Source organism: Portunus trituberculatus, chromosome 40 (genome assembly GCF_017591435.1).
Source record: "Portunus trituberculatus isolate SZX2019 chromosome 40, ASM1759143v1, whole genome shotgun sequence".
Lineage (NCBI taxonomy): Eukaryota > Metazoa > Arthropoda > Malacostraca > Decapoda > Portunidae > Portunus > Portunus trituberculatus.
Window position 1 is genome coordinate 25,166,972 of NC_059294.1, and position 25,000 is coordinate 25,191,971.

Sequence of the window (25,000 nt, forward strand, 5' to 3'; positions counted from 1 at the left end):
TTACCTAAACTTAACAAGTTGTATTTACAATATTTTGTGAAATATCCTGGCAACAAACTTATGCAGCAGACATTTTTAATCACATCTATATTCACAACTACTTCTGGGTCTTTCAGTTCAGGTGTGTTTGCAGAGTGAGCTTCACTTACCACTGTTATGAGAGATGCTTTCAGGGACTCTCGTTCTATTGAACTATTGTTCCTTACTTTAATAGCAATGTAAAATGATTCTCCCTTTTCTCTGAAATATGATTCACATAAATTCTTTACTGCTTTCACAATGTCATCCTGAAAGCTTTTGCATGTTGCTTGCACTGGAATCATGCGAATAAGTTTTTTAGTTTTCTGCCGCTGTAGCTTCAGAATATCATCCATTATGGCCAGAGAAAGAGGAAGGGGATCCTCTAAAGTGGAACGGATGAAAACATAATTTTTTGCTCCTGTTGCCACCTGACCAAATCTTCTTAAATGTCTGTGTTTCTTTTCACTTTCTTTCTGAAGTTCTTGAACATCAGCCTGAAAAGAAAAAAAAATAAATAAAATAAAATAAATAATTTTACATATATGACAAATTAAACACACACAAATGCACACTTACATTATGGTAATATACCGTAATACAAAATTCATCTTGCCCTTATCTAGTTAAAAAATCAACTTTGAAAATGTTAAAAATAATAATAATAATAAAGAAATAGCTTCCATTATTGTCACTGCAGTACCTTGATAGCAGCATCAAGAGATGAGAATTCTTCATCAGAATCACTAGCTACTTCAATTTCCTTTTGCTTTTGTTGACTTGGGCTTGACATTTCATTCTTCTCTGTCTCCTGTTTACTGTTGTCAGACTGTTCTTTGGTGATTTCTTGTGTTGCCTCACTAGATTTTCCCTCACCAATCTCATTCTTTTCTGTAAATTAATTTGACATTAATTATTTTCCTTCACTGCTTACATTTTGCTTCATTCCACCTGTTTTCTCAATTTATTTGATTTTTTTTCTGTGTTCAACAAGTTATGGTACCACTGAATGACAAAGGCTAATCCAAGAACTCATAGGACTAACCTTCAATATGTTCACTCACTCTAACCTAGTGATAAGCTAATCAACCATGCTGTAGGAGCTCATGACTGAAATCTTACAATTCATGCATACAAAACTATATATATATATATATATATATATATATATATATATATATATATATATATATATATATATATATATAAGGAAAAACATAGTTATTACCTGGAATTACCTCCTTGCCATACATCTGGTCTGCATACTCATTCAGGATATTGTAGGCTTCCAGTACACACTCTCTCTCCCGGTCATTGCAGGTGCACAGAAATCCTGTCAGCCCAGGACTCAGTACATTGTGGTGGCTCTTCTGTTTCTTAGCCAGCTGAACATAATAGCTTTTTGGTCTTTTGTTTTTTCCCATTGTTGGTAATTTGCTGAAAAAAAGTAGTTAGGTTAGGATGTTAACAGTAAGAATTGAACAAGATAGCTGCCGTCACACCAAGATCATCTGGGTTGCATGCCTCTTAACATCTACCAACCTTTACTTTTTTTTTTTTTTTCCAACAAGTTCCTGGAAATTAATGTATATTTGAAGACATTCTACGATCTTTAATTTTTAACTGGCAGTATTAACCTCGAGAGAAGAGGCTAGGATTATCTCCATATTCCCCATAAGTGTATCCTTGTAGTATATTTATATCAATAGCTTTTCTGAAAATTTTTAAAGATCACTTCTTTCTGAGGAGAGGCTATCTTATATATAAGGAAAATTTTCCAGTCTACTTACAAGATTAATTTTCCCAAATAAAATCTCACAATGAATCTGTGGCAATCATACAGAAAACCCTTGAACATGCAATGCCTTGTCTCTATGAACCTGATGTACTGATGACGAGGTCGCTGTGCGACTGATACAGGATAACCTAGATGGGCCCTGGTGGCTCTTTATCCTATTATTTATGTTATGTTATGTTAACCTAAGAACTTGTCTGATGTTGGGGATGACTTGCAGTCTGTTTTCCATAATTTGCCATTGTTGCATCGTTTTTAAAGTTCGAAAACAGAAAAATATATCACTAATATTGCAGTCTGCTAACAAAAAAAATTAGTGGCGCAGCACTTACTCGCTGTTAGCGCAGTTTAGGAGACTTCTATATAGGGCTTTGTGTGGCTTCTTGGCTCCTACGTGTTCTTGTTCCTTTCCTACTGCAATCAATCGAGAAGTTGTTCTGTGACGATTCAGTAAAGCTAGATACTGTACTGTACCCACTGCATGCCACCACTGCACCGCTTCCTCTGAGTAGTCTCCACGTGCTTTTGTTGTCCTTTTTCTTCTTCTTCCTCTTCCTTTGGCCTCCGTTGCAGCTCACTTCACTGCACTTTTCCAAGTGATTTTATTATTTTTTTTTCATATTTGCTCCTTTCATTAACATTGTACTAATTATGTTTATTTTTGTTTCTTTTTATCCACTTTTTCTCTCTAAACTGCATTTTTCATCTTTAGTTTTTAATTTGTCCAAAATATATAATCATTGTGAATTATTTTCATGGGGTTATTTAGTTAATTTATTTACATTATTATGCATTATAATTAATATATTCATACGTTTCTATCACTATAATTATAGCATGACTACCGGACTAATGGAATAACACTCAAGCAGGCTCTGAAATTCCGCAGCCGTGGTAGAACCATGTTTGTACCAGGGTCTCTCATACCTACACTTAGAAAAGGAATTAACTTATCTTGCTATTCTGTATATTAAGATGAGTTATTGCATTAACTTGTGATAAATTAATTGTTCCAACATTCCATTTCTGAGACCCATCGATATCTGTTCTTCCAGTACCGACATGAAAAAAAAAGTACCTACAAGGAAAAGTATATTTATTATGATTTTCCTGGTGTTGTGTTGTGTGCTGTGTTGAGGCTGGTGGCTTAGGAAGGTTGTTTTCCATCATGAAGTCACCGAAAACGTACTATAGGTACTTATGCTTTTTCAGTTCCATTAATTGCAAGATTTGCACTCTGATAAACACCAGTTTGATAGTTGTTATGTAATACTATTACCGAACACTTAAAATTAATCACATAGCTCTCCAGCTTGTGTATGGCGCGCAGCGGTAACGATAAGGAATGAAATAATTGCAAGTTCACTATCAACTTTATTCCTGAAATAACCACATAGTAGAAAGCATAGACAGCGGAAAAAAAAACGAAAGAAATTCAACTGATTAAGTGCATCGATGTACAAAAGTATGTTCATAAGAGAGTTCGAAGGGGAAAAAGGCCAAATGAAATAAAGGTGATGGAAATGCTAACAAGTAGATAGAAATAGATGAAAAGCCTTGCGCATTCACCGTTCGTCACAATGCTGATGAATATGCTGATGCTCTTTAATCCTACCTCTAGAGCAGGGGTTCCCAACCGGTGGGTCGCGAAGCTTTGGCAGGGGGATCGCGTAGCCTTGCTAGAAGTAGCTTGAGATAATATTAATTTTATCTCATCAATTACATTTTTTATGCTCTTACATTATTATTATTATTATTATTTTTTTTTTTTTTTTTTCGGTACAAAAAAAAGTGTGCTACAATACTTCAATGTCATTGGGTAATATGGGTGTATGTATGCGTGCCTGAGTGAATGTGCCTGTGTGATTACAGGATTTTTAAATGCTTTTTAAATGTTTCTTTCCTCGCCTTCACAGAAAATAAAAAGGAAAATTAAGCTCCTGATAGTAAGCCCTAAGTAGGGAATCACATGGGTTTCAAACTTTTAAGTAAGGGATCGCTAGTGCCAAAAGGTTGGGAACCACTGCTCTAGTCTTGATAATGCAGAATCATGTTTTAGATATTACATAAGGTTATAAGAATATTAGTTAAAATTTATTCAGTCAAAGGAAGACAATGAAACGCTTAAGTATGTTGGGAGTCTCTTGTCGAAGGAAGATTTTCATGTTTCCAACTTTCATGCGAAGCAGGCCCTTTGATCCTGGCAAGAACAACCGCGCGATTCAGTACAAGCAATAACTACGTACATCTACACAGGCTACACTTTTGCAGATGGATCCTGGTTGTGGTTGTGGTGATTTTAGTAAGTGCCGGCCCTGTGGACAACCACCTCGTGAAGATCAATCTTACCGTGGTTCACCCCGATGAGACCATTCAGAGGAAAATGTTGGACATTGACGACCGGAGCTTCGCCGCCATTGGTTTCACCTACGATCAAGTCAGTGCGGGATACGCCGTTGAAGACGAACAAGGCAAGGTATGGTCATTGCAAGTATTAGTTGCAATAGGTATTACCGTCAAATGTATTTCCCGTTTGCTGACATTGTTTAGTGCTGACCATAATGTAATTTACTTTAATATGAAAAAAAGCTAAAATTTATCAGTTTGACATGCAGCATTGCATGTAATTCTGTCTTAAGACATTGGGTATTTATGTAGTTAGTTAATTCGCTGTTGAAGCTTACTGCTGTGCCAAACTAATTTTATTGTGTTTCCAGAGTATTCCACCACTGAGTATAAAAAAAAAAAAAAAAAAATTGAAGAGTAGTAATTTAGCGGTAGTAGTTGTTTTTATGTATTTATTTAACCTTATTTAGTTACTAGATATTTGCTTACAAAGAAACACTGAAGCAGTTTGCCTGGCTTTATAATGAGAGCTGTAAATTTTCTGAACAGATCCAAGAGCTAGTGGTCGAGAACAAACACATACCAGTGCAGTTTGGTCTACAGAAAGCCAGTGAGCTCTTCAGCTTCAGCTTTGTTACCATTAACAACACATACTGGACAGTCAACCTTAAAAATTTCACTGATATTTCTGTTGAAGACTTTGATGGTTAGTAGTGCACATCTTATAATTTAATGAGATTTTTGGGTAATATACTATACTTGATAGATTGCAGATAAGATACAGTACAGTACAGTACTGTTATTATACCTCCACTTCCATTTTATAAGAACAGATGATGAAACTCTGAAACCTGTAGAGGTGAAATTGGATTGGTCCCTTCCCAAGACAGACAGTGCCCAGGCCTTGACAATGATCCTCACATCTGCTGTCCATCATCATCATTCCATGGTGTGCTCAAATATAGTTTTATCTTGTCTTTCATATAAAAAAAAAAACACATAATTTCTCTCATTCATCTTATCATCTATAACTAGCACTACTAAGTACTTAAGGACTTTAATTTATTATTGCTGATTTGTTGGATTCATTTGTGCAGTATTTCAGTGTCCCAGGTTGTTACTAAAACTATGCGAAGAGAATTTGTAAATGAAACAAAGGAAGCATCACATGCTACTCTTACATTGGTTTTGTTCTCAGAATTCATTAGTCCCTTTCCCAAAATAAAGAGGAAAATCCTAAAGGAAGTTAGGGTGTGACTTTAAATTTTATCTTTGAATAAGATGAGGTTGAAATAAACTCCCTGGGATGTCATGGTAGCATGTTGAGAATATATAGAGTGAAGAGGTTTTAGAAAAAGGTATAAAGAAAATTGGAGTTTTAATAGGAGAGCAATGCCACTCAAGGTTTAAAGGAGTACATGTGTGAAAGATGCTGGTAAAATGCAAGCAGTTGAAGAAGTACAAGAGTATGTACAGTGTTTGGATAGAGATAGTAGAATATTCTCTACTGTTCCTCAGATGTTCCCAGAGGAACCAGAGGGTTAGAGAGAGATAGACAAAGTTTTGTAAGTTATAAATTTTCAGATATGGTTGCAACACAATGAGTCTAGCAGCACAGTGCAGCAGCCAAGCCCAGGTGCTTTCATCTCCTTGAGGGTGGTAAATCTCCATACCCAGCAGACCACTTTACTCACAGATTTCAACACAGATCTGGTTGAACTGGATCTGATAGAGACCCTTGGAGAGCTGAGGGAGGGACGGGTGGCACTTCTAACTGCACATGTAACTAAACTGAGTACTGGTTCAATATAATTCAAATGATCTTTTAAAATTCAATAACTATAGTATGCACACACTGAAACATTTAAATATTCAAATTATACAGTATTTTGTAGTTCTCCAAAAAAATGCATGTTAGATATTATGCTGAACTGAGCTAGTTATTGAAACTTATATGAGTTTGTAAGTAAATTGCTTATTAGCCATCTCAATAGTTTAACCCCTTCCTTACTGCAGCCATTCACTGACGTAAACAAAGCATTCCTCTGCCATACTGCAATGCCCTTGCCTGTGTGTCCGCACACCTCACATCTGGTGACAAAACAATGTCACTGTCCAAGAAAACTTTGAAATGCTGAAGGACAAACATTGGATCACTTTCATGGTGTGCAATAATCTTGGGATACACATTAGTAAATCCCTGTTTCAAGGAAGCACATTTAGTCACTTATTAAGCAAATGGGTCAGATAAGAGAGTGAAACATGATGCACTGGGTCCGAGTGGCACTGAGGCAGATTATCACCAGACTACTCCTCACTTGCCCAAAGTGTTTCTATACAAGTAATACTGTCAGTTTCACTGTCTTCTATTTCTTTTCCAAGATCATAATCCAAATCATACTCATCTGGAGAGGAGAGTCTTCAATGCTTCACTATGTATCTCATAGCTATGATAGTCATCATCATTGCTACATGAAGAAGAAGACACCATTATCTCTAACTAGAAGCAGATAATAGAGATCAATTGATGTTCTTGGGTGGGCTATGGGAATGATATTCATACTTTCAACCAAAAGAATATTGGTTGGCTTTAGTTTCTGCATGAGTACAAAACCCGATATTAATTGGCTAATTTGGGATGATCATGTAATGTGGGGGTATGTAGCTAAAAATAATGCCTCAAGCGTTTTGTTTTTGTTTAGACAGGAAGTTGCCACCACGTGGGGCCTGAAAAAGGCAAAATCGACACTCATGGTTTGGTGATACACATCAGTGTAGTGTGGTACGCATGTACCACCGCCATAATGTGTGGTACTACGAGGTTGCCTCCATGCATGGTACGCACATATCACAAAACGGTCGTGCAGTAAAGAAGGGGTTAACTCAAAATAAATTCCAAATTCACACACATAGACTGCCAGTATTTCATTGCTGGAGACAAATGTGAAGTATTTCTAGAAAGATTAAGTGATGCCTCATAAAGTCTTGCCTCTCAAATTAGAAAATATTTAGCTGTATTTTCTCTTTAGGGAACAACCAGAAATCACAAAGATATTTGTCTGGAGTAGAAACCAAAGGAATTTGGTGTTTGGTCAAGGATCAAACTGGATAAGATTCATTCTGTAGCTGTTTGGTGCTTGATTCCCATTAAATCAGTCCCCTTTTTTGCAACTAAACAAGGATTTCTTGGGGAAGTGCCAAAGAGCTTAGATTTTCCAGGTTCCCTACTCAGGCTCTCTGTGATATGTGAAAGTTCCTTAAGCAAAAAATGCCTCTGAAAGGGTTGCAATTTCAAAGCCAAAAAGGCCATGCAGAACACAAAGGCACATCTGGTAGTCATACCAGAATAGGAGTGTGCAAGAGTGGATTGGAGATATGTTAATTCATTAGAGGAAATTCAAAGAAATAGACTTATGAACAAATTAGATGAATATTCAGATCAGATGGCAAAAAAAAAAAATTGTTGTGATAATAGAGTGAAACACTGTGTAGAGACCTAAATATAAAGAACATTTTGAAAGGATCTGTTATAACAACCACTTGCTTGACACCTATAATGGAAAGTGAAGTAGTAGTATTAGAACATTTTTATAGTGATGCTTATCTCTATCTTGCAGTCTGGTTTTTTAAGTTTCCTTGGAGAAGCTGTCAAGGAATCTCTCACTTCCATGGGATCCTTCATGGCAGAACACTTCACGTCACGAAGCACATGGGCCTGGGCATGGCTTGTGAATGGGCCAGTACTAGCTGAAAGTCTGGTAACCAATACCATGGGTGCTGGCCATGGGATGCTGGTGCCACCCCTGCACTTTGAAGTGGCATTACCATCCCCAAACTTGACAGGTTACATGCAATAACTAATCTCAGCCTGATTTCTGTTACATGTATTCTTTTGTTTTGAAAAATTTTCTTCCTTGAAGAATAATTGTTCCAATTTAGAATAAGTTAATCATAAGAGGGAGAAATGAATTTATGGTTTTAAAGAGAGGATTAATGATCAGCGACCTCGAATTGAAATAATGTAGAGCACAACAATGAAGTTAGCATGCATGGAAATTAATTTTCTGAAAGGAGCATATAGAGTGACAATGGAAGGATGAGAGCAATGGAAGCATGTATAAGAGATGTAGTATGAGTGCCTGTAAACTATGTAGTAGATGGATAGTTGAAAAGGAACAGCTCAAAATTGAATGACCATATTGAAAGAATGAAGAGTAAAGGGTTTGTAAAGAAAGAGTAAATAAGCAAAGATAGTGATGATAGAAGTTTAGAAGTGACCATTTGGAGAATGAAAGACTAGGATAATGTACATGTGTAAAAGCAATGCTAATACAGGTCAAGTACCTAAATAAGCTAGAAGGGAATGTCTGAATAGAGATAAGGGCAGGGGGTATCTCTTCTGGCTTAGCCACTTCTTTAGGAAATGGTTAGAAGAATTCTGACTTAATAGTTTACTTATTAGATTCTGGCTCTAGTAAAAAGATGAAATTTATATTGGATGATAATAAATAAATTAGTAACATTCCATACAGATCAGCCACTTTGTAGCCAGTGGCCAGATTCTTGGAAAAAAGGCAGCAGTTTTGTGAACTCTATGATGGATATGATGACTTATGTTCTTGTTCAACACCATTCATTCTCCCCAATCCAGACAACATCCCTAAACCTGTAAGTTTTACTTCATACTTTATTTTGACTGTGAGATTTCCTTGTGTTTCCATAAAGATAATGCTAATTGTAACATGGCCATTGAGTTCACTTTATTTTTTTATGTTCTTTATCAATTTTCAGACAAAAGTGTAACTAATCTTTAGTCCAGTATTGATATGTAAGGAACATAAAGACATGTTTTGACATTTCTGATCACTCTTAAAAAGCATGATGGAAGAGATGAAAATCATCTCTTAGGCTCCATTCACATGAAATTATCATGGTGGCATTGTAACTTTTCTAGGCTCCAGTCTTGACCACATCCCATAAACTTCTTGTCATGCCACCACATATTTAATGTGTGTGGTCTTGTCTGAATGATTACATTAGAAACATTTTAAATATATGGGGGCACCACTAAGGAGACATTATGTTAAGGGGTCCATAGTGTTTCCTTCTTCTTAATATGGAAATAATGCACCCTTCACACAAGGCTGCTATGTGATGTTTCATACAGGGACTTCCTCATGTAGGCCTAATGGCTTCTTGTAGCATTCCTTGTTTTTTATGTACAGGGATTTCTCAAATTATCCAAGGGGTACATTTCTGAAGGAGTCATGTAATTTATGATTGTATAAAGTGAGCGTGATTATTAAACAAAATGTATGTACAATACATACCAAGTCTGGAGGATTGCATTCAGCTGACATTAAGTTGAAAGATACAGCATGTTGGTGGTGCACATGGGAAACACCATTGACATCTGCTGGGGCTGTATTAAACATAACATATAACATAAATAATAGGATAACAAAGGGCCACCAGGGCCCATCTAGGTTATCCTGTATCAGTCGCACAGCGACCTTGTCATCAGTACTTAAAGATACGTAGTTATCATCAGGTCTCATATAATTCCTGACTGTCACTCCACTGACCCTCTTAAGGGTCACAATTTGTCAACTTTGAATAAATAGAAAGCAATAGGCTCTTGACATAATTTTCTTTGATCTAAATTATTTTGACATCACCTTACTACTTTTGGGAATAGTTAGGCAGTGTATCTAAACAAAAGAAACATGATGAATAGGAGAGTATGCCCAACAACTGGACACATGCAGGCTGCACGGGACAAGATTTATTTGAGTTCGAGAAAACTGATCGTACCCCTTATGTCAGTTGTTTGTAATTATATATTATTGCATCAAAGAATGACATTATTTAGTCATCATTATTGATATTTATCGCTAAATTAATTATTAATCGTGTTATGGTAGTACATAGTATATACAGCATGTTCCCTTGATATTGATGAGCTCAAACAGTCATTGGTGATGCTATAACAGAATTAACCCCATTGTAGAACTTATGAATATGTCATAAGGTTAGAGCCTGTCATAGATGAACTTCTATCTAAAATGCATTATTTTGTCTCGCTGTGACCACGTCATTAGCTATGATGGTTTGTAGAATACAGCTGATGTCCGCATCGCGGAACTAAGCCAGCTGCATAACTTTATTTCCTTGACATCGGGTTACTTTAATAATCTGTACAATATGAAATAATTATTAGGTGTTTTACCTCATGTTATTCCAAAAATATATTTTCTAAACATGCATAAATGAAGAAATCCCTGTACTATTTATTTTCTAAACAGCTGAGACATTTGATTTATATCTTTTTGTTGCAGGACATGTGGCATGAAGTGCTTGGTGTGGTAATAGTGGCCAGCAGTCGCCCACGTTACCTGTATAGGTATGTGTAAACCTCACAATACAGAATAAAACTTTTATTTCACATACGATTACTCATGCTTTCATTCATTCAGCCTGCACCATACTGCTTATGACACAAATTTAAGAATGTCACTAAAGATTGAGCAACATTTTTTTCACAATTTCTCAAACTCTTAATCACATATGCATGTGAATGGGCCTTAAGACTGCTGTGTATAAGGAATTAGATTCCTATTATCCCATTAATGCCTTGAGTATTTTACTAAAGTAACATTATGCTATAATAAATTCTGTTTCTATACATGTACAGGATTAGTTTTCATAAAAAAAAAAAAAGATTAGATAAGTTCATGGATGGGGATGATAGATGGAATTAGGTAGCTTTAATCATACAAGGGGCCGCCGTGCTTTGGGATCCGAGGGGTCTCCAAGCGCACGGGTTCGAATCCTGTCCACGGTCTGAGTGCAGGTTGGGCTTCCTCACTCAGGGCAACGGTTTCCTAGCGGGTGGGCTTTGAGATAGGAGATACCCTAAAAAGTATCCCCTTTAGCCCATAAATTCCCGTGAAAAGCCCACATGGTATAAAAAAAAAAAAAAAAAAAAAAAAAAAGGACTGCCATGTGTAGGCCTGACCACCTCTTGCAGCTTCCCTCTTTTCTTATGTTCTTATATTCTTCAGAACAGCATTTTTATGGGAGTAATTTATATTTATTAGAGCACTGTTTGGTATCTTGTCATACCATAGTATTTGCATTACATTGTAAACATGTAAAATATTATTGACCAGATTACTTCGACAATTGACTAGTCAAGCTGGGATGGACCCTGATCAGATCCTGGTGTCAGTAGATGGACCTGAACACCTTGAAATGATTAAGTTAGTAGATCTTCTGGGCCTCAAATATCAGATACATCAACCTGAAGGCAAGCTTTCTCCACGCATTTCCAGGTAAATTATTCCAGTTCTTCATGAAATTAGTGCGTCTTTATGTTAAACTTGATAATTGGATGTTTTCTTAATTTTGAAGGAAGAACTTGTATGGAAAATAGTTATATTAGATTTACACAATTTAAAAATTCTGCATGAAAGGGACTTTATTGTAATGTGGTTTAAAGAATTAATACAACTGGCAATTTGGTATCAGAAACTTGTATTTCTGAATTTTCCAGACATTTGAGATTTGCTCTATTTAGAGCACTGAAGGTTCTCAGTGTGGACAAATTCATCATTCTTGAAGAGGACCTCATTCTTGCCCCAGATTTCATTATGTAAGTCACCCTACAGTTAAGTGTTTTGTTGAAAATATTAGGTAGAGGGGGACTTTAAAACAGACTGATGAGTGCATTTGAGAAAAAAATGAAAATTGTTTATTGGAAGGTATATAACAACATTGAACAAGCTTGAAATTCTAAAAAGAAAAGGAAAAAAATATATATATATATGTATATATATAAATATAGATATATAGATACATACATACACGTATATACAGGCAAACCCCACATAACGAACGTTTACACAACGAATTTTCGCCACAAAGAATGTTTTGTTTTATTACCCTTAAATCACATACCGAATGCCAAACCCCGCTATAACGAAATTTTTATTGGGGAAATTTTGGCTGAGTTTGAAAAAGCCGCTGAATCACCACCACCACAATCCACTGCCGCGTCCGAATTTGACGCGTTCAGATTTTTTATTCTATTTTATTTTATTTTGTTTATTTATTTATTTATTTTTATTTAATTTTATTGTATTTATTTATTTATTTTTTTTTTTCTTTATTAATCCTAGGAGCCCTTACAACAAATTTTTGCATAACAAACACTTTCTTTGGAACCTAATCCATTCATTATGTGGGGTTTGCCTGTATATATATATATATATATATATATATATATATATATATATATATATATATATATATATATATATATATATATATATATATATATATATATATATATATATATATATATATATATATATATATATATATATATATATATATATATATATATATATATATATATATATATATATATATATATATATATATATATATATATATATATATATATATATATATATATATATATATATATATATATATATATATATATATATATATATATATATATATATGTATATACGTATATATATAGTATATTTCGGGAGTAGACCATTCTGAATGCATGTACTATTAAGGTTGACAGCGAGACGTGCATTATTCTTTTTATAAAGCGTATTTTGTATTTTCCGCACAAGGGTGCATTTGTCAGGTTCTAGCTCAGTGGTTCTCAAACTATGGGTCGCGACCCAAAGTTGGGTCGCGAGATCAATTTTGATGGGTCGCAGGGACACAGGAACATTAACATGCTTTCAGTGTCTCAGTGTATTTCAGTTACTAAATTGAATTATTATTCTTTAACCACAAATTACTTTTGTTATGTATGTTCATCTTCCCCCCACCTCCCTCCTCCTGGGCACCACGTAATGGTGTCTCTGACAGGAATGACTCCTGTATCAAACGCGTATGTTGGACTGGCAGTGGGCCCATGCAGGCTCGTGTATATAACTATAAATCATTGTACATTTTCTTTCTCTTTACCTTACTCTGGGTCGCGAAGGAATGAAATGTTCCAAATAGGGTCGCTCATGAAAACGTTTGAGAACCACTGTTCTAGCTGGTGGAGTAGTGAACGGAAGTCCATTTCCTTGAGATGTCTTTCGGTTTTGATCAGACCATCTTCAGTAGAGAAGTGAGTGGAACTGGTGAGGATACGGGCTTATATAGGCAGTGGAAGCAGGTAGTTGTGCCGGGGAGCTAATCAGAGCGCGGATCGAGTGGTGTTTGGCACAGCCGATGAGCGACCAGCTGCAGCTCCATGTTTTAAACAGGGGGAGTGAGTAGTGTGCGTGTTGTCCACGAGAGGCGCTGGTGTATTCAAAAGCCTGTCAGCTTGTGTGATACGGCGGTGCTTTCAAACTTGGAAAAAATTACCTGGATAAAACTTCATTAAAGCGAGTTTGGTGTTCGTTAAACGAGCAGATGGTAGTAAATTAAACATTCATTGTAGCGAAATTTCGTTGTGTGAACCTTCGTGAAGCGGGGGTTGCCTGTATATATATGAACATACAGAAGAACATTTCATAGTATGGCAAGTCTTATTGAAGAATGTCAAGAATCTTAAGAATATAGAACGATAGCAATGAGCATGAAAAGATTGTATGAAATGCATCAAGTGGTGGGCAAATGTGAATGGTAACTGACTCTTAAAGATATTTATGAGCATGTGTAGATGCCAGTAATTAGGGCCATAAAGCAAGAAACATGGGGGTAGAATAATTGAAATTATTGGGAATTTACTGCAACCTTAATGGGTGTCTTTAAATGGTAATTTAATTATATACATGACGAGTTCTTCATTTTGACACCATATGAGTTCAAATCCTTTTTTGTTTCAAAATGTTAGATTTTGAAAGATATTATTTACAGAAGTGGTTTATTGAATCAAGGTAATGAAAAATAAAATGTATGTACTAGTGAAATAGACTGTCACATTATTCTGAATAAATTTTTTTGCATACAGGTACATGCAGCAGACATCAGTACTACTTGATGAAGACCCGACCCTTTATTGTGTCTCTGCTTTTTCTCACTTTTCGTTTAATCACACTGCTAGTGATCTGACTAAGCTGAACCGTGTCCACTCATTTCCTGCATATGGCTGGATGGTCAAAAGGAGCTTTCTGAAAGAGACTTTGCCTAAATGGCCTCCAGTATTTGTGGTAAAGCATTGCATGTAATTCTATTGTTCATCAAATTACATGTAGTCTATAGATACTAATTTATGGTACAGTCACCCTATGGTTAACTTTGAGACAAGAAGCTTAGAAAACCTGAATTTATAGGATGGTAAGTGAGGACTGAAAAAGAGTAAAAGGGCACTATGGTCCTTCACCTTCATTTTCTATGATGAAACAAAGTAGAGAGGAATTAAGATACATTTTTCTTTTTAATCTTTATGGTTACATCAGTGAATGCATGTTGAAGTATGACTATAAGGTAAGAAACCGGGAGAAGAGAAATTAATGTGAATGTATTAGTTCTGTGTGAAATGAAGATAAAAAGAAAGGGTGAACTTGAGTTTTTAAAGGAGATCAGATGTGAAGAGAAAGAGAGAGAAGGAACAGCTTTGTTTGCTCAAAAGTGTAACAGTGTTAGTTGGAATTGAAGGAGGTTTCATCTAGACTATAGAGTTGTGAGATAAAGAAGAGACGGAACGACATTTTGGTGTAGGCCTATAGGTATTTTGGGAACTCAAGGTCAGTAATGCATGTTGAAAACCTTTGGGTGTATAAGATAATTGAAAATATTGAAAATTGTTTACTAATTAACATGCTTCCATTCACCACTATATATATATATGCAGGCTGTGGATTGGGACTATTGGATGGGCACAGACATTGTACGAATGGGCCGTGAAGTTGTGGTGCCAGAGGTGTCACGTGCAGCTCACTCAGGGGTAACAGGAGCTCATTTCTCAAGTTCTAGGGCAAAGGATATGTTTTTGAGGAGGGCCCTTTCTAGCCACAGTGATACTTGCTTGAATATCACCATGTAAGTATACTAATCTAATCATAAAATTAAACACTACACCATTTCTTTAACCTCAAAAGCAGGGGTTCTCGACCTCGGGTTTGCAAACCCCACAGGGGTCCACAAGAAGATTTCCAGGGGTATGTAGATGGCTGATCTAATAGCATCATATGCATATTGAGTTAGTGTCAGTCACCAAATTAACATCAAAAAGATTTCCAGAGGTACTTATATGGCTGATCTAATAATATCCTTTGCAGTGCCATTGCATATTGAGTTTATATCAGTCAGTAAATTAACATTCTGTGCAGTGTCAGATTACTTGGGATTTGGGTAGAGGGTCTTATAACACAGGGAGTTCTTAACAAGAAAAAAATGAAGAACCCCTTCTCTAAAGGATGATGATATTCTTTACAAACATCTTTCCCAGTCAGGGTAATTTTTACAATTTAGCAAAAATAGGTGATTTTCCATCACCAATTTCTCAACTTGATCCATTGGTTAAAATGTAATGTTATCACCCTTATTAACTCCTCTTCTTTATTGTCCTGCAAACCCAAATTCCAAAGGTGGTGTAGTGTCTCTGTGGTGAAGTAATTTCAGCACTTTCTCAACCTGTGGTCAGATGTTTGTGCATCATGCTCTGGCCTGGCTGGGGTGCTCTAGCATGGTGTGCCCAGGCTTCCTTTATCTGCTTTGCCTCTGTCACTCACTCACTTGAATACCTAAATCTATAATTTTGTAGACACATTAAAACATTGCATTGTCACTTATAATATGCAATTAAAATTTTTATAATTGTCATGGCTGGGAGGATGTACATGAGTGAAACATAGTCTACTAGTGTTTTATTTTTTCTCCAGTAAAAACTTGTTTGAGACTCGAAAAAGTAACTTCTAACTTGCAAGTGTCACTCATAATCATAATCAACTATTCTTTTGTTGAATGCAGGTGAACATTTTCATATTTATGTACTGTGTATGCAGGATGAAGAAAAGAGATTATGAAGAAGAAATTAAAGAACTCTTGGTCTCAGCAACACCTCTCAACATTACTCATCTGTTTAGCTTTCATTTCCCTAAAGAGGTGAGTTGTTTTGTTGTCATTTAAGGTCAATTCAGTGTTTGCAGATAAAGTGTGATCATCATGGTTATTAGAATGTTATAGAAGAATGATTGGGTAGAATACTTGTCTACATTACTTTACAATTTATAGAAGTCAGTAGTGTAGTGAATATTGATGTATATTAAATATGCAGTAAAATAAAATTTTAATTTTACTGCATATTTTTTTTTGATGATGGAAGGGTGGAGTCTTTGCTGTCTGTGTTCACATGCAGAATATTTATGACACTGCTGCCTTTAGACTGCTCACTCAGGTATGTATGTTTGGGAAAAAATAAAAAATAAAATAAGATATGCAGGCATGAAGATGTTACTGCTATGTTGAATGGTTTAATAAAGTAAAGTTATGTTCACAATAGAAAAGCTATGGTTAGTAACCAGAATATCCCATCTATAGGATGATGTCCTTCAGAAAAGCATATGAAAATATTCTTAATAAATAGCTTGAAATTATATGGATTGGCTTTCATGATATTGATAATGATAAGCTAATAAACTAATTGATGCTATAGTTCAAGTGGAACATTTATTGTCTTATTTCATTGTTACATGATCATATTAAAGATCTTGAAGTTCTGTACTGAAATGCATTCAGACCTGAATATGTTTCTTTCCTCATTATTATGATTATATAAAAGTATAACCAAGGAAGGAAATTGTATACCAACAGTATCTTGGAGTGTGGAGCCAAGATGCCCGGGAGGGTCACTTTGGTTTGTGGAGGCTCCCTTATTACCATTCCCTCATCCTTATTGTGGGAGTGCCCTATTCCAAGTACAGGTGAGTGACTGATCATTCATTATGACACTAATAAAGTTGATAAAGTAATGTTATGCTGATAGAACTACATTAATAACTAGTTTTGTTATGAACAGGGTTAACTTGTCTTATTTAAAAGAAAAAAGTTTGTACATTATATATATATAATGTTTTAGTATACCTTTAATGATAGGCGAGTTGAAAGAAAATATTGACCTCTTTCTTTGAGTAAGTTACTTTCTTATAAAGCTTTCTGTAAATTGTATTATTTTTATCCATAGATGTTCATTATATTAGGAGGTACAGTAGTATTATATTCCAGTTAAATAGTAAATAATTTCCTTAGAATGTTGTTAAAGATACTTCCTATAATTCATTTGTAAGACTTGTGCAATAATCTGTAATTTAATTGACTATACAAAAAGAGACACTTCTGGATTTAGAGAAAGTATTAAGGGAAAAAAAAAACTAGGGCCTTGTGGTTAATTTTTAGATTGTGTGGGATAGAAGGTAGATTGATAAAAGGTGTGAAAGGTTTGTACATATTCAAATGATTATTGGACGCAAGCAATTTTTTTTGCACTATTTGTACAATTCTTAAAGTTACAAATTTATAACTTTGAAAACTTGTATCTCTAGTTTTAGTAAAAATTGTGGTTAGTGGAAATCATTCATAACTGAGCATTATTATTTACACAATATGTAGTGCTTATCAAATTCCTTAAAGTAAATGGTTGAATAGAATATGAGATTTTGACTTTTTTTTTTTTTTTTTTTTTTTTTTTTTTTTTTCCTATACATTTTGATGTTTTCCTGTCTGTTGGCTTCAGGCATGGCTATCTCAAGGAAGAGTGCCCAGTCTTGAGGACAACACCAGCCATGGCAGCATTTCTGGACTATGACTTTCTACCAACAAGGGAAATGGTGTATGTGTCTGAAGATTTCCATAGTATTTTAGGACTTCCTGTTGACTCTGAAGGAAAAGAGACTGCTCTTTATTATGATGATTACATTGATGATTTATCTCAAACGGAGAGCTGGGAAAATGTATCACATATCAGTATGTTACCAATTGTAGATATGAGCCAAGACAACATTAATTTAACTGGGGCTTCAACAGCTATGTACTCTGAGAATGATCTGGTTCCACGCAATGCCAGTAGTCCCTCCACTCATGACATGAAAGATAATCATACTACTGTTTTTGGTGACAACTCAACCTCTCTCAACACAGATGATGATTAAACATCTTTTTTCACTACAAGTTCAGCGCTGCAGTAGTTTGAGCTGAATAGAGAGGTGGGAGGTAATATAGAAACAGTAAAAAAAAATAATAGTATTATAAATAAGGATAAAATAAATAATTATGTAAAGGATCATTATTACTTTACCAAACTTATTGTTGCAGATGTATTATTGTAGATCACAGTTGACAGTAATACATATATGTAATACATGTCTGAATACATGTAGCTATATTAAGAATTGTTTTCTTAGCCACAATACACTGTGTATACATACAGGGTCTGATATTCTCTCTCTCTCTCTCTCTCTCTCTCTCTCTCTCTCTCTCTCTCTCCATAACTCAGTTTGTTCCTGTAACAGGCTATCACAACATGTTAAATGATTGACTTGGAAGAATAATAATTTTTCATTAACCACAGAAGAGGAGCCAGTACCTCGTGTGTGTGTGTGTGTGTGTGTATATATATATATATATATATATATATATATATATATATATATATATATATATATATATATATATATATATATATATATATATATATATATATATATATATATATATATATATATATATATATATATATATATATATATATGAGTGTGTGTGTGAGAGGTGTTTGTGGGTGATGGTGGTCACTTGCGCAGGAGCCATTGTGTTGCAAGGGTTGCTCACATTGTGCTGTCACTGATGTCGGCACAAGCGTCATATGACCCATGGAAAATGGCGGTTTTCCTCTAGTTATTTTCACGTTCACCACGCCGCCAACCAAACATGTCAATGACCAGCTTGCCACCGTCCACCTCCCTCATTTTCGTCCATCTTTTCATGATCCGGCATACACGATAGTCTCTCTCTCTCTCTCTCTCTCTCTCTCTCTCTATATATATATATATATATATATATATATATATATATATATATATATATATATATATATATATATATATATATATATAGATAGATAGATAGATAGATAGATAGATAGATAGATAGATAGATGTATCATATACATGTTTCATCACAACACATTTTCACGATATCCATTCATATCCACCGAAAAAAAAAGATATATTACCCCAAGTTTGGAAACCACGTAGGTTATCTTCAGCCGTCGTTGTTGCTGATGTGTTTGTCGCTAATATTTGAAAATATCTATGGTATAACAAGAAAACAGAATGCAGCGTATTGTGCCAAACAATAATATGACTACGTGGCAGTGGGTGAAGGAGCGGGGCGGGGTATACTGTTCCACAAGGCCTTGACCGCCAGCAAGTGGCTGGCTGACAGCTTGACGTCCGACAGTTCGTTTTGAGCCTCTGTGCGGGGTTAGTGTTTATCCCTCCTTCGGATTCCTTTTCCATGAGTCTGTGTGATCTCTGAAATTTTTAAGACCGTTAATTCATATAGGCTGACCATGTCAAATGTTGCCATCAATTCCCTTTTTGGGCGTTACCTTAACCGCTTTGGGTCGCTGACTAGAGTGGCTAACTTCATACACAACACACCACTCACTTCTGCTGAGGAACACCTTTCACCCTCGCAAGAGCTCGTCCCACAGCCTCCCTTGGTAAAGACTTATGAGGAAGTACCTACTCCTTCCAGTTATCCTCTGATAGGAACTGTCCTGGATCTGTTCGCAGCTGGAGGCGTAGAGCAATATCACGCATTTATCACTGCGCGACACAGGGAACTTGGCGGTGTGTTCAAGGAAAAAATGTTTGGCATGGAAATGGTATATGTATCCGAACCAGACACCATCAGGGAGGTGTTTGCGGCTGAAGGTGAGCACCCGCAGCACTACATTCCGGAGGCGTGGCTGCTGTACAACAAAGACCGCCAGATGCAGCGAGGACTCTTCTTCATGTAAGTGTTGGTTGTGAGATTCCTCACCAACACCATTTACTGGAAGAATATTTTTTGTTAAAGTTTCTACCCAAGTTAAAAAGGTGGAGTATAACATTACACACATCTATGTATGTTTAATAATATAGATAATAGTGAAGAAAAGATAGTAGTAGTAGTAGATATTACAGTAACAAATGTAGCATCTTGGTAATTCACGTGCCTCGTCCTGCAGGGATGGAGAGGAGTGGAGAAAACACCGCACTATCATGAATCGCCGACTGCTGCGCTATGGCCCGCTGGTCCCTCACTTGCCTGCCCTCAGCCGCGTGTGTGACAGCCTGGTAGACCGATGGACCTCTCGCTTTGCCAACCGCCCCGTACCGGAATTGGAAAGAGAGCTGTACCGGTGGTCCATTGAGTGTAAGATGTCATTTTGTACCTATACTCTTATTTTCCACTAGTAGTTCTTGCTCTTGTGGCCAGATCACCTACGTAGGCTACACATGTTCATACGCAGATTGCTAGAGGGCGTTCCTTCATCTTTTACCTGCCTGTTGCCCCATTATTTTAGTACCTTCATCATCATGCACGTCATCTACACATTGTAATGTCTGTCAGCCTATGAAAGTTATTGTCTTGAATAATATACAGTTATCCAAGCCGGTGATATAGTATTCTACAAAATAGTAGTCTGGTACAGATATCTCCATACATCACATCCCCAGTTCTTGCTTCATTCATAGTTAATTAGTTCCTCTTCGATATATAATTGTGAAATTTACTGGAATCGGTGATATCAGTAGTTGGAACACCTTTGCTCAGAACTCCACCTTGGATGATTCTGGGCTTGTCCCTCCTTCCCTCTCCTCCTCCCTCTGACTATTTCATGTCTACAATTAAAATTCTTCCTAATGATGTTTTCCATGCCCTCGCTAGCTTAAATCCTCGGAAGGCTTATGGTCCTTATGGGGTCCCTCGTATTGTTCTCAAAAACTGTGCTTCCGTGCTTGCACCTTGCCTAGCCAAACTCTTTCAACTTTGTCTATCGACTTCTACCTTTCCTTCTTGCTGGAAGTTTGCCTACATTCAGCCTGTTCCTAAAAAGGGTGACCGTTCTAATCCCTCAAACTATCGTCCTATAGCTTTAATCTCTTGCTTGTCTGAAGTTTTTTAATCTATCCTGAATAGTTTTTAATCTATCCTGAATAAGAAGATTCTCAAACATCTGTCACTTCACAATCTTCTATCTGATCGCCAGTATGGCTTCCGTCAAGGTCGCTCTACTGGTGATCTTCTGGCTTTCCTTACTGAGTCTTGGTCATCCTCTTTTAGAGATTTCGGTGAAACTTTTGTTGTAGCGTTAGACAGAGTCTGGCATAAAGCTTTGATTTCAAAACTGCCCTCCTACAGCTTCTATCCTTCTCTCTGCAACTTTATCTCAAGTTTCCTTTCCGACCGTTCTATTGCTGCTGTGGTAGACGGCCACTGTTCTTCTCCTAAATCTATTAATAGTGGAGTTCCTCAGGGTTCTGTCCTGTCACCCACTCTCTTTCTATTATTCATTAATGACCTTAACCAAACTTCTTGCCCTTTCCACTCCTACGCTGATGATACCACCTTACATCTTTCCATGTCCTTTCAGAGACGACCAACCCTTCAGGAAGTCAATAGATTACGCAGGGACACCACAGAACGCTTGACTTCCTATCGTTCTAAGATTTCCGATAGGGGCAGAGAAAATCTAGTAGTTTTCAATGCCTCAAAAACTCAATTCCTCCACCTATCAACTCGACACAACTATCCTCTAGACAACTGTCCCATCTTCGTCAGTGACACTCAACTGTCTCCCTCTTCCACACTGAATATCCTTGGTCTGTCCTTTACTCATAGTCTTAACTGGATACTTCACATCTCATCTCTTGCTAAAACAACTTCTATGAAGTTAGGCGTTCTGAGGCGTCTCCGCCAGTTTTTCTCGCCCCCTCCAACTGCTAACTCTGTACAAGGGCCTTATCCGCCCTGTATGAAATACTCTTCATATGTTTGGGGGGTTCCAGTCACACAGTTTTACTAGGTAGGGTGGAATCAAAAGCTTTTTGTCTCATCAACTTCCCTCCTCTGACTAAGTGTCTTCAGCCTCTTTTTCACAGCCGAAATGTTGCATCTCTTTCTATCTTTTATTGTTATTTTCATGCTAACTGTTCTACTGATCTTGCTAATTGCATGCCTTCCCTCCTCCTGCGGCCTCGCCTCGCTGCGCAAGGCTTTCTTCTTCCTCTCATCCCTATTTTATCAAACTCCCTACCGCAAGAGTTAACCAGTACTCTCAATCATTCATACCTTTCACTGATAAACTCTGGACCTCCCTCCCTGCATCTGTTTTTCGGACTTCCTACGACTTGTCTTCTGTTAAGAGGGAGGTATCGAGGCATTTGCTCCCTAATTTTGGCTGACGCTTTTCCTCTTTGTAGAGAGCCAGCATTCAAGTGGGCCTTTTTTTATCATTATTATTATTATTATTTATTTATTTTTTTTTTTTGCCCTTGGTTGGCCCTCTTCCCTTCATAAAAAAAAAGTGTACTGTCCCAGACGTGAGCTTTTATTGTTTTATAAGAATGTGCAACGTAAATATGTAACTGGCCAAATGTCTAAGGCCATTTTTTTTATTACGAATATCTTTATTTATTTAATTTGTCTATTTTTTATTATAGAATGTTCGGCTTGCAGATCTAACTTGTTATGCAAAGTAAATGCCGCTAAAAGAGAATATTATATATCTGAAATCTGAGTCTATACCTCTATGGTGAAGGTGATTGACAGCTGAGGATCCTTAGTCCAGGTTGGTTTGGTTGCCATACTTCCCTTTCTGTCCGTCAACACCGCCGCTTATCATTATTTCCAGTGAGGAAAACATTGATATATTTTCCATCTCACATTATCTGGATTTCAAAAACGTGGCTAACTTATTGTTCAACATGAAGACTGAACAAGCAAGGAAAATGGCTAACCTCTTGCCGCTTTCAGCTCTAGGCGTGATTGTGTTCGGAAGTAGATTGGGACTACTTGGCGATACTCCTAGCACTGCCAAGGAGCAGCAGCGTGTAGCAGATATGGGCAGATTCATCGAGTCTATACACGGCATTTTCAAGGAGACTGTGAACCTTGGCACCACCCCGCCCGCTCTGGCTAGGTTGCTCCGTCTCCCATCTTGGAATCGTTTCACGAAGTGCCTGGATGACGCCTTGGCCTCCGGTGTGTTGCAGGGATGCATCTTAGGTGGTGGACGGGTAACATACCTTCACCCTCAATGTGTTTATAATACATTTTCCCTCGTACTGACAGGCTTGTTTTACCAGTTTTGTGTATCTACTAACTGATATTGTGCTTCGGCGCTTGGTTTTGATAAGAATGCCTTTTTTTAATTGCATTGTAGAGTAAAATTTTAATGGTGATGTATTTTCGTCTTCCTCATTTTGGATACATCATACCCTTCTACTTTCCTAATGTCTATACCTTGAATTTAAAGGTTTTACTTAGAAAGTATAATTGTGGAAGAGATGTTAGCATTGCAAAATTAGCATATTCATATTTACCTAACCGGCTCCGCGCTTCTTTCAGGTCACGCCCTCGTGTCGGCAGGGTTGAGGGCATCGATGGAGCAGAGGGCGCGAGGCGAAGACCCGGACCCACCCACGCTACTTGACCAGCTACTACACGAGGACCAACTAGAAGAGTCTGTCATTCTCTGCCTGGTTGTAGACCTGTTCCTTGCCGCGGCAGACACAGTGAGTGCACTCCTAATACATCACGCTTCGTCTTTCTTATGGAGAGAGAGAGAGAGAGAGAGAGAGAGAGAGAGAGAGAGAGAGAGAGAGAGAGAGAGAGAGAGAGAATGTATTTGAAAATTCAGTATTTCCTTAAAAATTCAATTTTACTTTCGGTATGTGAGGCTGTACAAGATCATTATTTGACTTTTTTCCTTGTAAATTTATTCTTTATTCCTTGGCAACTCTTCATAAAAAAAATACCCAACTTATTATTACCACACCTCTATAATGTCAGTTACATTAATGCCCGTCTTGCCCCACACAGACATCCCACACAGCCATCTGGTCACTTTACCTCCTGGGCCGCCATCCAGAAGTTGCTCAACGTGTCCGCCAAGAGATTATGGAAGTCACGGATGGTACAGGACAGGTAGAGGGGCACCACCTGGCCGTGTTGTCCTATTTGAGGGGCGTAGTGAAGGAATCCTTGAGAATGTATCCCGTGGCACCCTTTCAAACCCGTGTGTTGGTGCGGGATACCAACCTCGGGGGATACGAGATTCCTGGTGGAGTATGTATAGAGCTCGCGCGCGCGCACACACACACACACACACACACACACACACACACACACACACACACACACACACACACACACACACAGTCATTTCAGTGCCTTTCATGAGATCAGTGAAAAATTATATACGTATAGAAGCATTATGTTAATGAATAGCTGGGTTTTACTATGCAAATATTTTTCAGCCTGTTTAGTATCTATCACGACTTTACCTTGCTCTCATCTGTATCAGTTAAAGTTTACGCTGACACTGAGATGCTCCCGAAGGTCTTGTTGAACGAGTTTCTACCCAAAGATAATGTAAGAGGTCTTATCTTTGGTATCTACCAAGGACGTGATATTATCTGACCCAAGGATGAGAGAATATAATCTCATCCTTGGTCTGATCTGCGTCCTTCCTCCTTCCCCAGACGATGGTTATCCTCTCCGTGTACAGGACAGGACGTGACCCAGCGGTCTTCCCCAACCCGGACAGCTTCTCTCCGGAACGTTGGCTCCGAAATACACACGATCCCTCCACTACTAGCCTCT

The 25,000-nt window shown here is 37.1% G+C and overlaps 3 protein-coding genes across 4 annotated transcripts in view; 2 read left to right on the plus strand and 1 right to left on the minus strand.

Moving 5' to 3' along the window:
* Positions 1-2,381, minus strand: part of LOC123516263 (THUMP domain-containing protein 1-like) — a 2,701-nt gene extending 320 nt beyond the window's left edge. The window contains exons 1-4 of the mRNA XM_045275508.1: positions 2,146-2,381; positions 1,247-1,455; positions 722-909; positions 1-515 (exon numbers count right to left, since the gene is read on the minus strand). The exon at positions 1-515 is cut by the window's left edge and continues 320 nt beyond it. Of these exons, the coding sequence (XP_045131443.1) occupies positions 1-515; positions 722-909; positions 1,247-1,442 (899 nt within the window). The 5' untranslated portion in view covers positions 1,443-1,455; positions 2,146-2,381. The remainder of the gene's footprint in view (positions 516-721; positions 910-1,246; positions 1,456-2,145) is intronic.
* Positions 2,382-2,893: 512 nt separating this feature from the next.
* LOC123516262 (protein O-linked-mannose beta-1,2-N-acetylglucosaminyltransferase 1-like) lies at positions 2,894-18,580 on the plus strand. Its single transcript, XM_045275507.1, is given in 17 exon segments — positions 2,894-3,007; positions 4,085-4,289; positions 4,709-4,865; positions 4,993-5,108; positions 5,744-5,941; positions 7,777-8,002; positions 8,692-8,724; positions 8,727-8,827; positions 10,498-10,562; positions 11,332-11,493; positions 11,715-11,813; positions 14,139-14,337; positions 14,982-15,169; positions 16,135-16,234; positions 16,455-16,526; positions 16,943-17,052; positions 17,862-18,580. Coding segments are annotated over 17 exon segments (2,472 nt in total). The 5' UTR covers positions 2,894-2,981; the 3' UTR covers positions 18,277-18,580.
* Positions 18,581-19,483: 903 nt separating this feature from the next.
* The window catches only part of LOC123516266 (cytochrome P450 315a1, mitochondrial-like), a 26,082-nt gene continuing 20,565 nt past the window's right edge, over positions 19,484-25,000 (plus strand). Inside the window, exons 1-6 of one of the 2 annotated variants that reach the window (XM_045275517.1) lie at positions 19,484-20,143; positions 20,358-20,545; positions 23,150-23,377; positions 23,744-23,910; positions 24,218-24,463; positions 24,880-25,000. The exon at positions 24,880-25,000 is cut by the window's right edge and continues 272 nt beyond it. In XM_045275517.1, the coding sequence (XP_045131452.1) occupies positions 19,695-20,143; positions 20,358-20,545; positions 23,150-23,377; positions 23,744-23,910; positions 24,218-24,463; positions 24,880-25,000 (1,399 nt within the window). In that variant the 5' untranslated portion in view covers positions 19,484-19,694. The remainder of the gene's footprint in view (positions 20,144-20,357; positions 20,546-23,149; positions 23,378-23,743; positions 23,911-24,217; positions 24,464-24,879) is intronic. The other variant, XM_045275518.1, reaches the window with a different exon arrangement.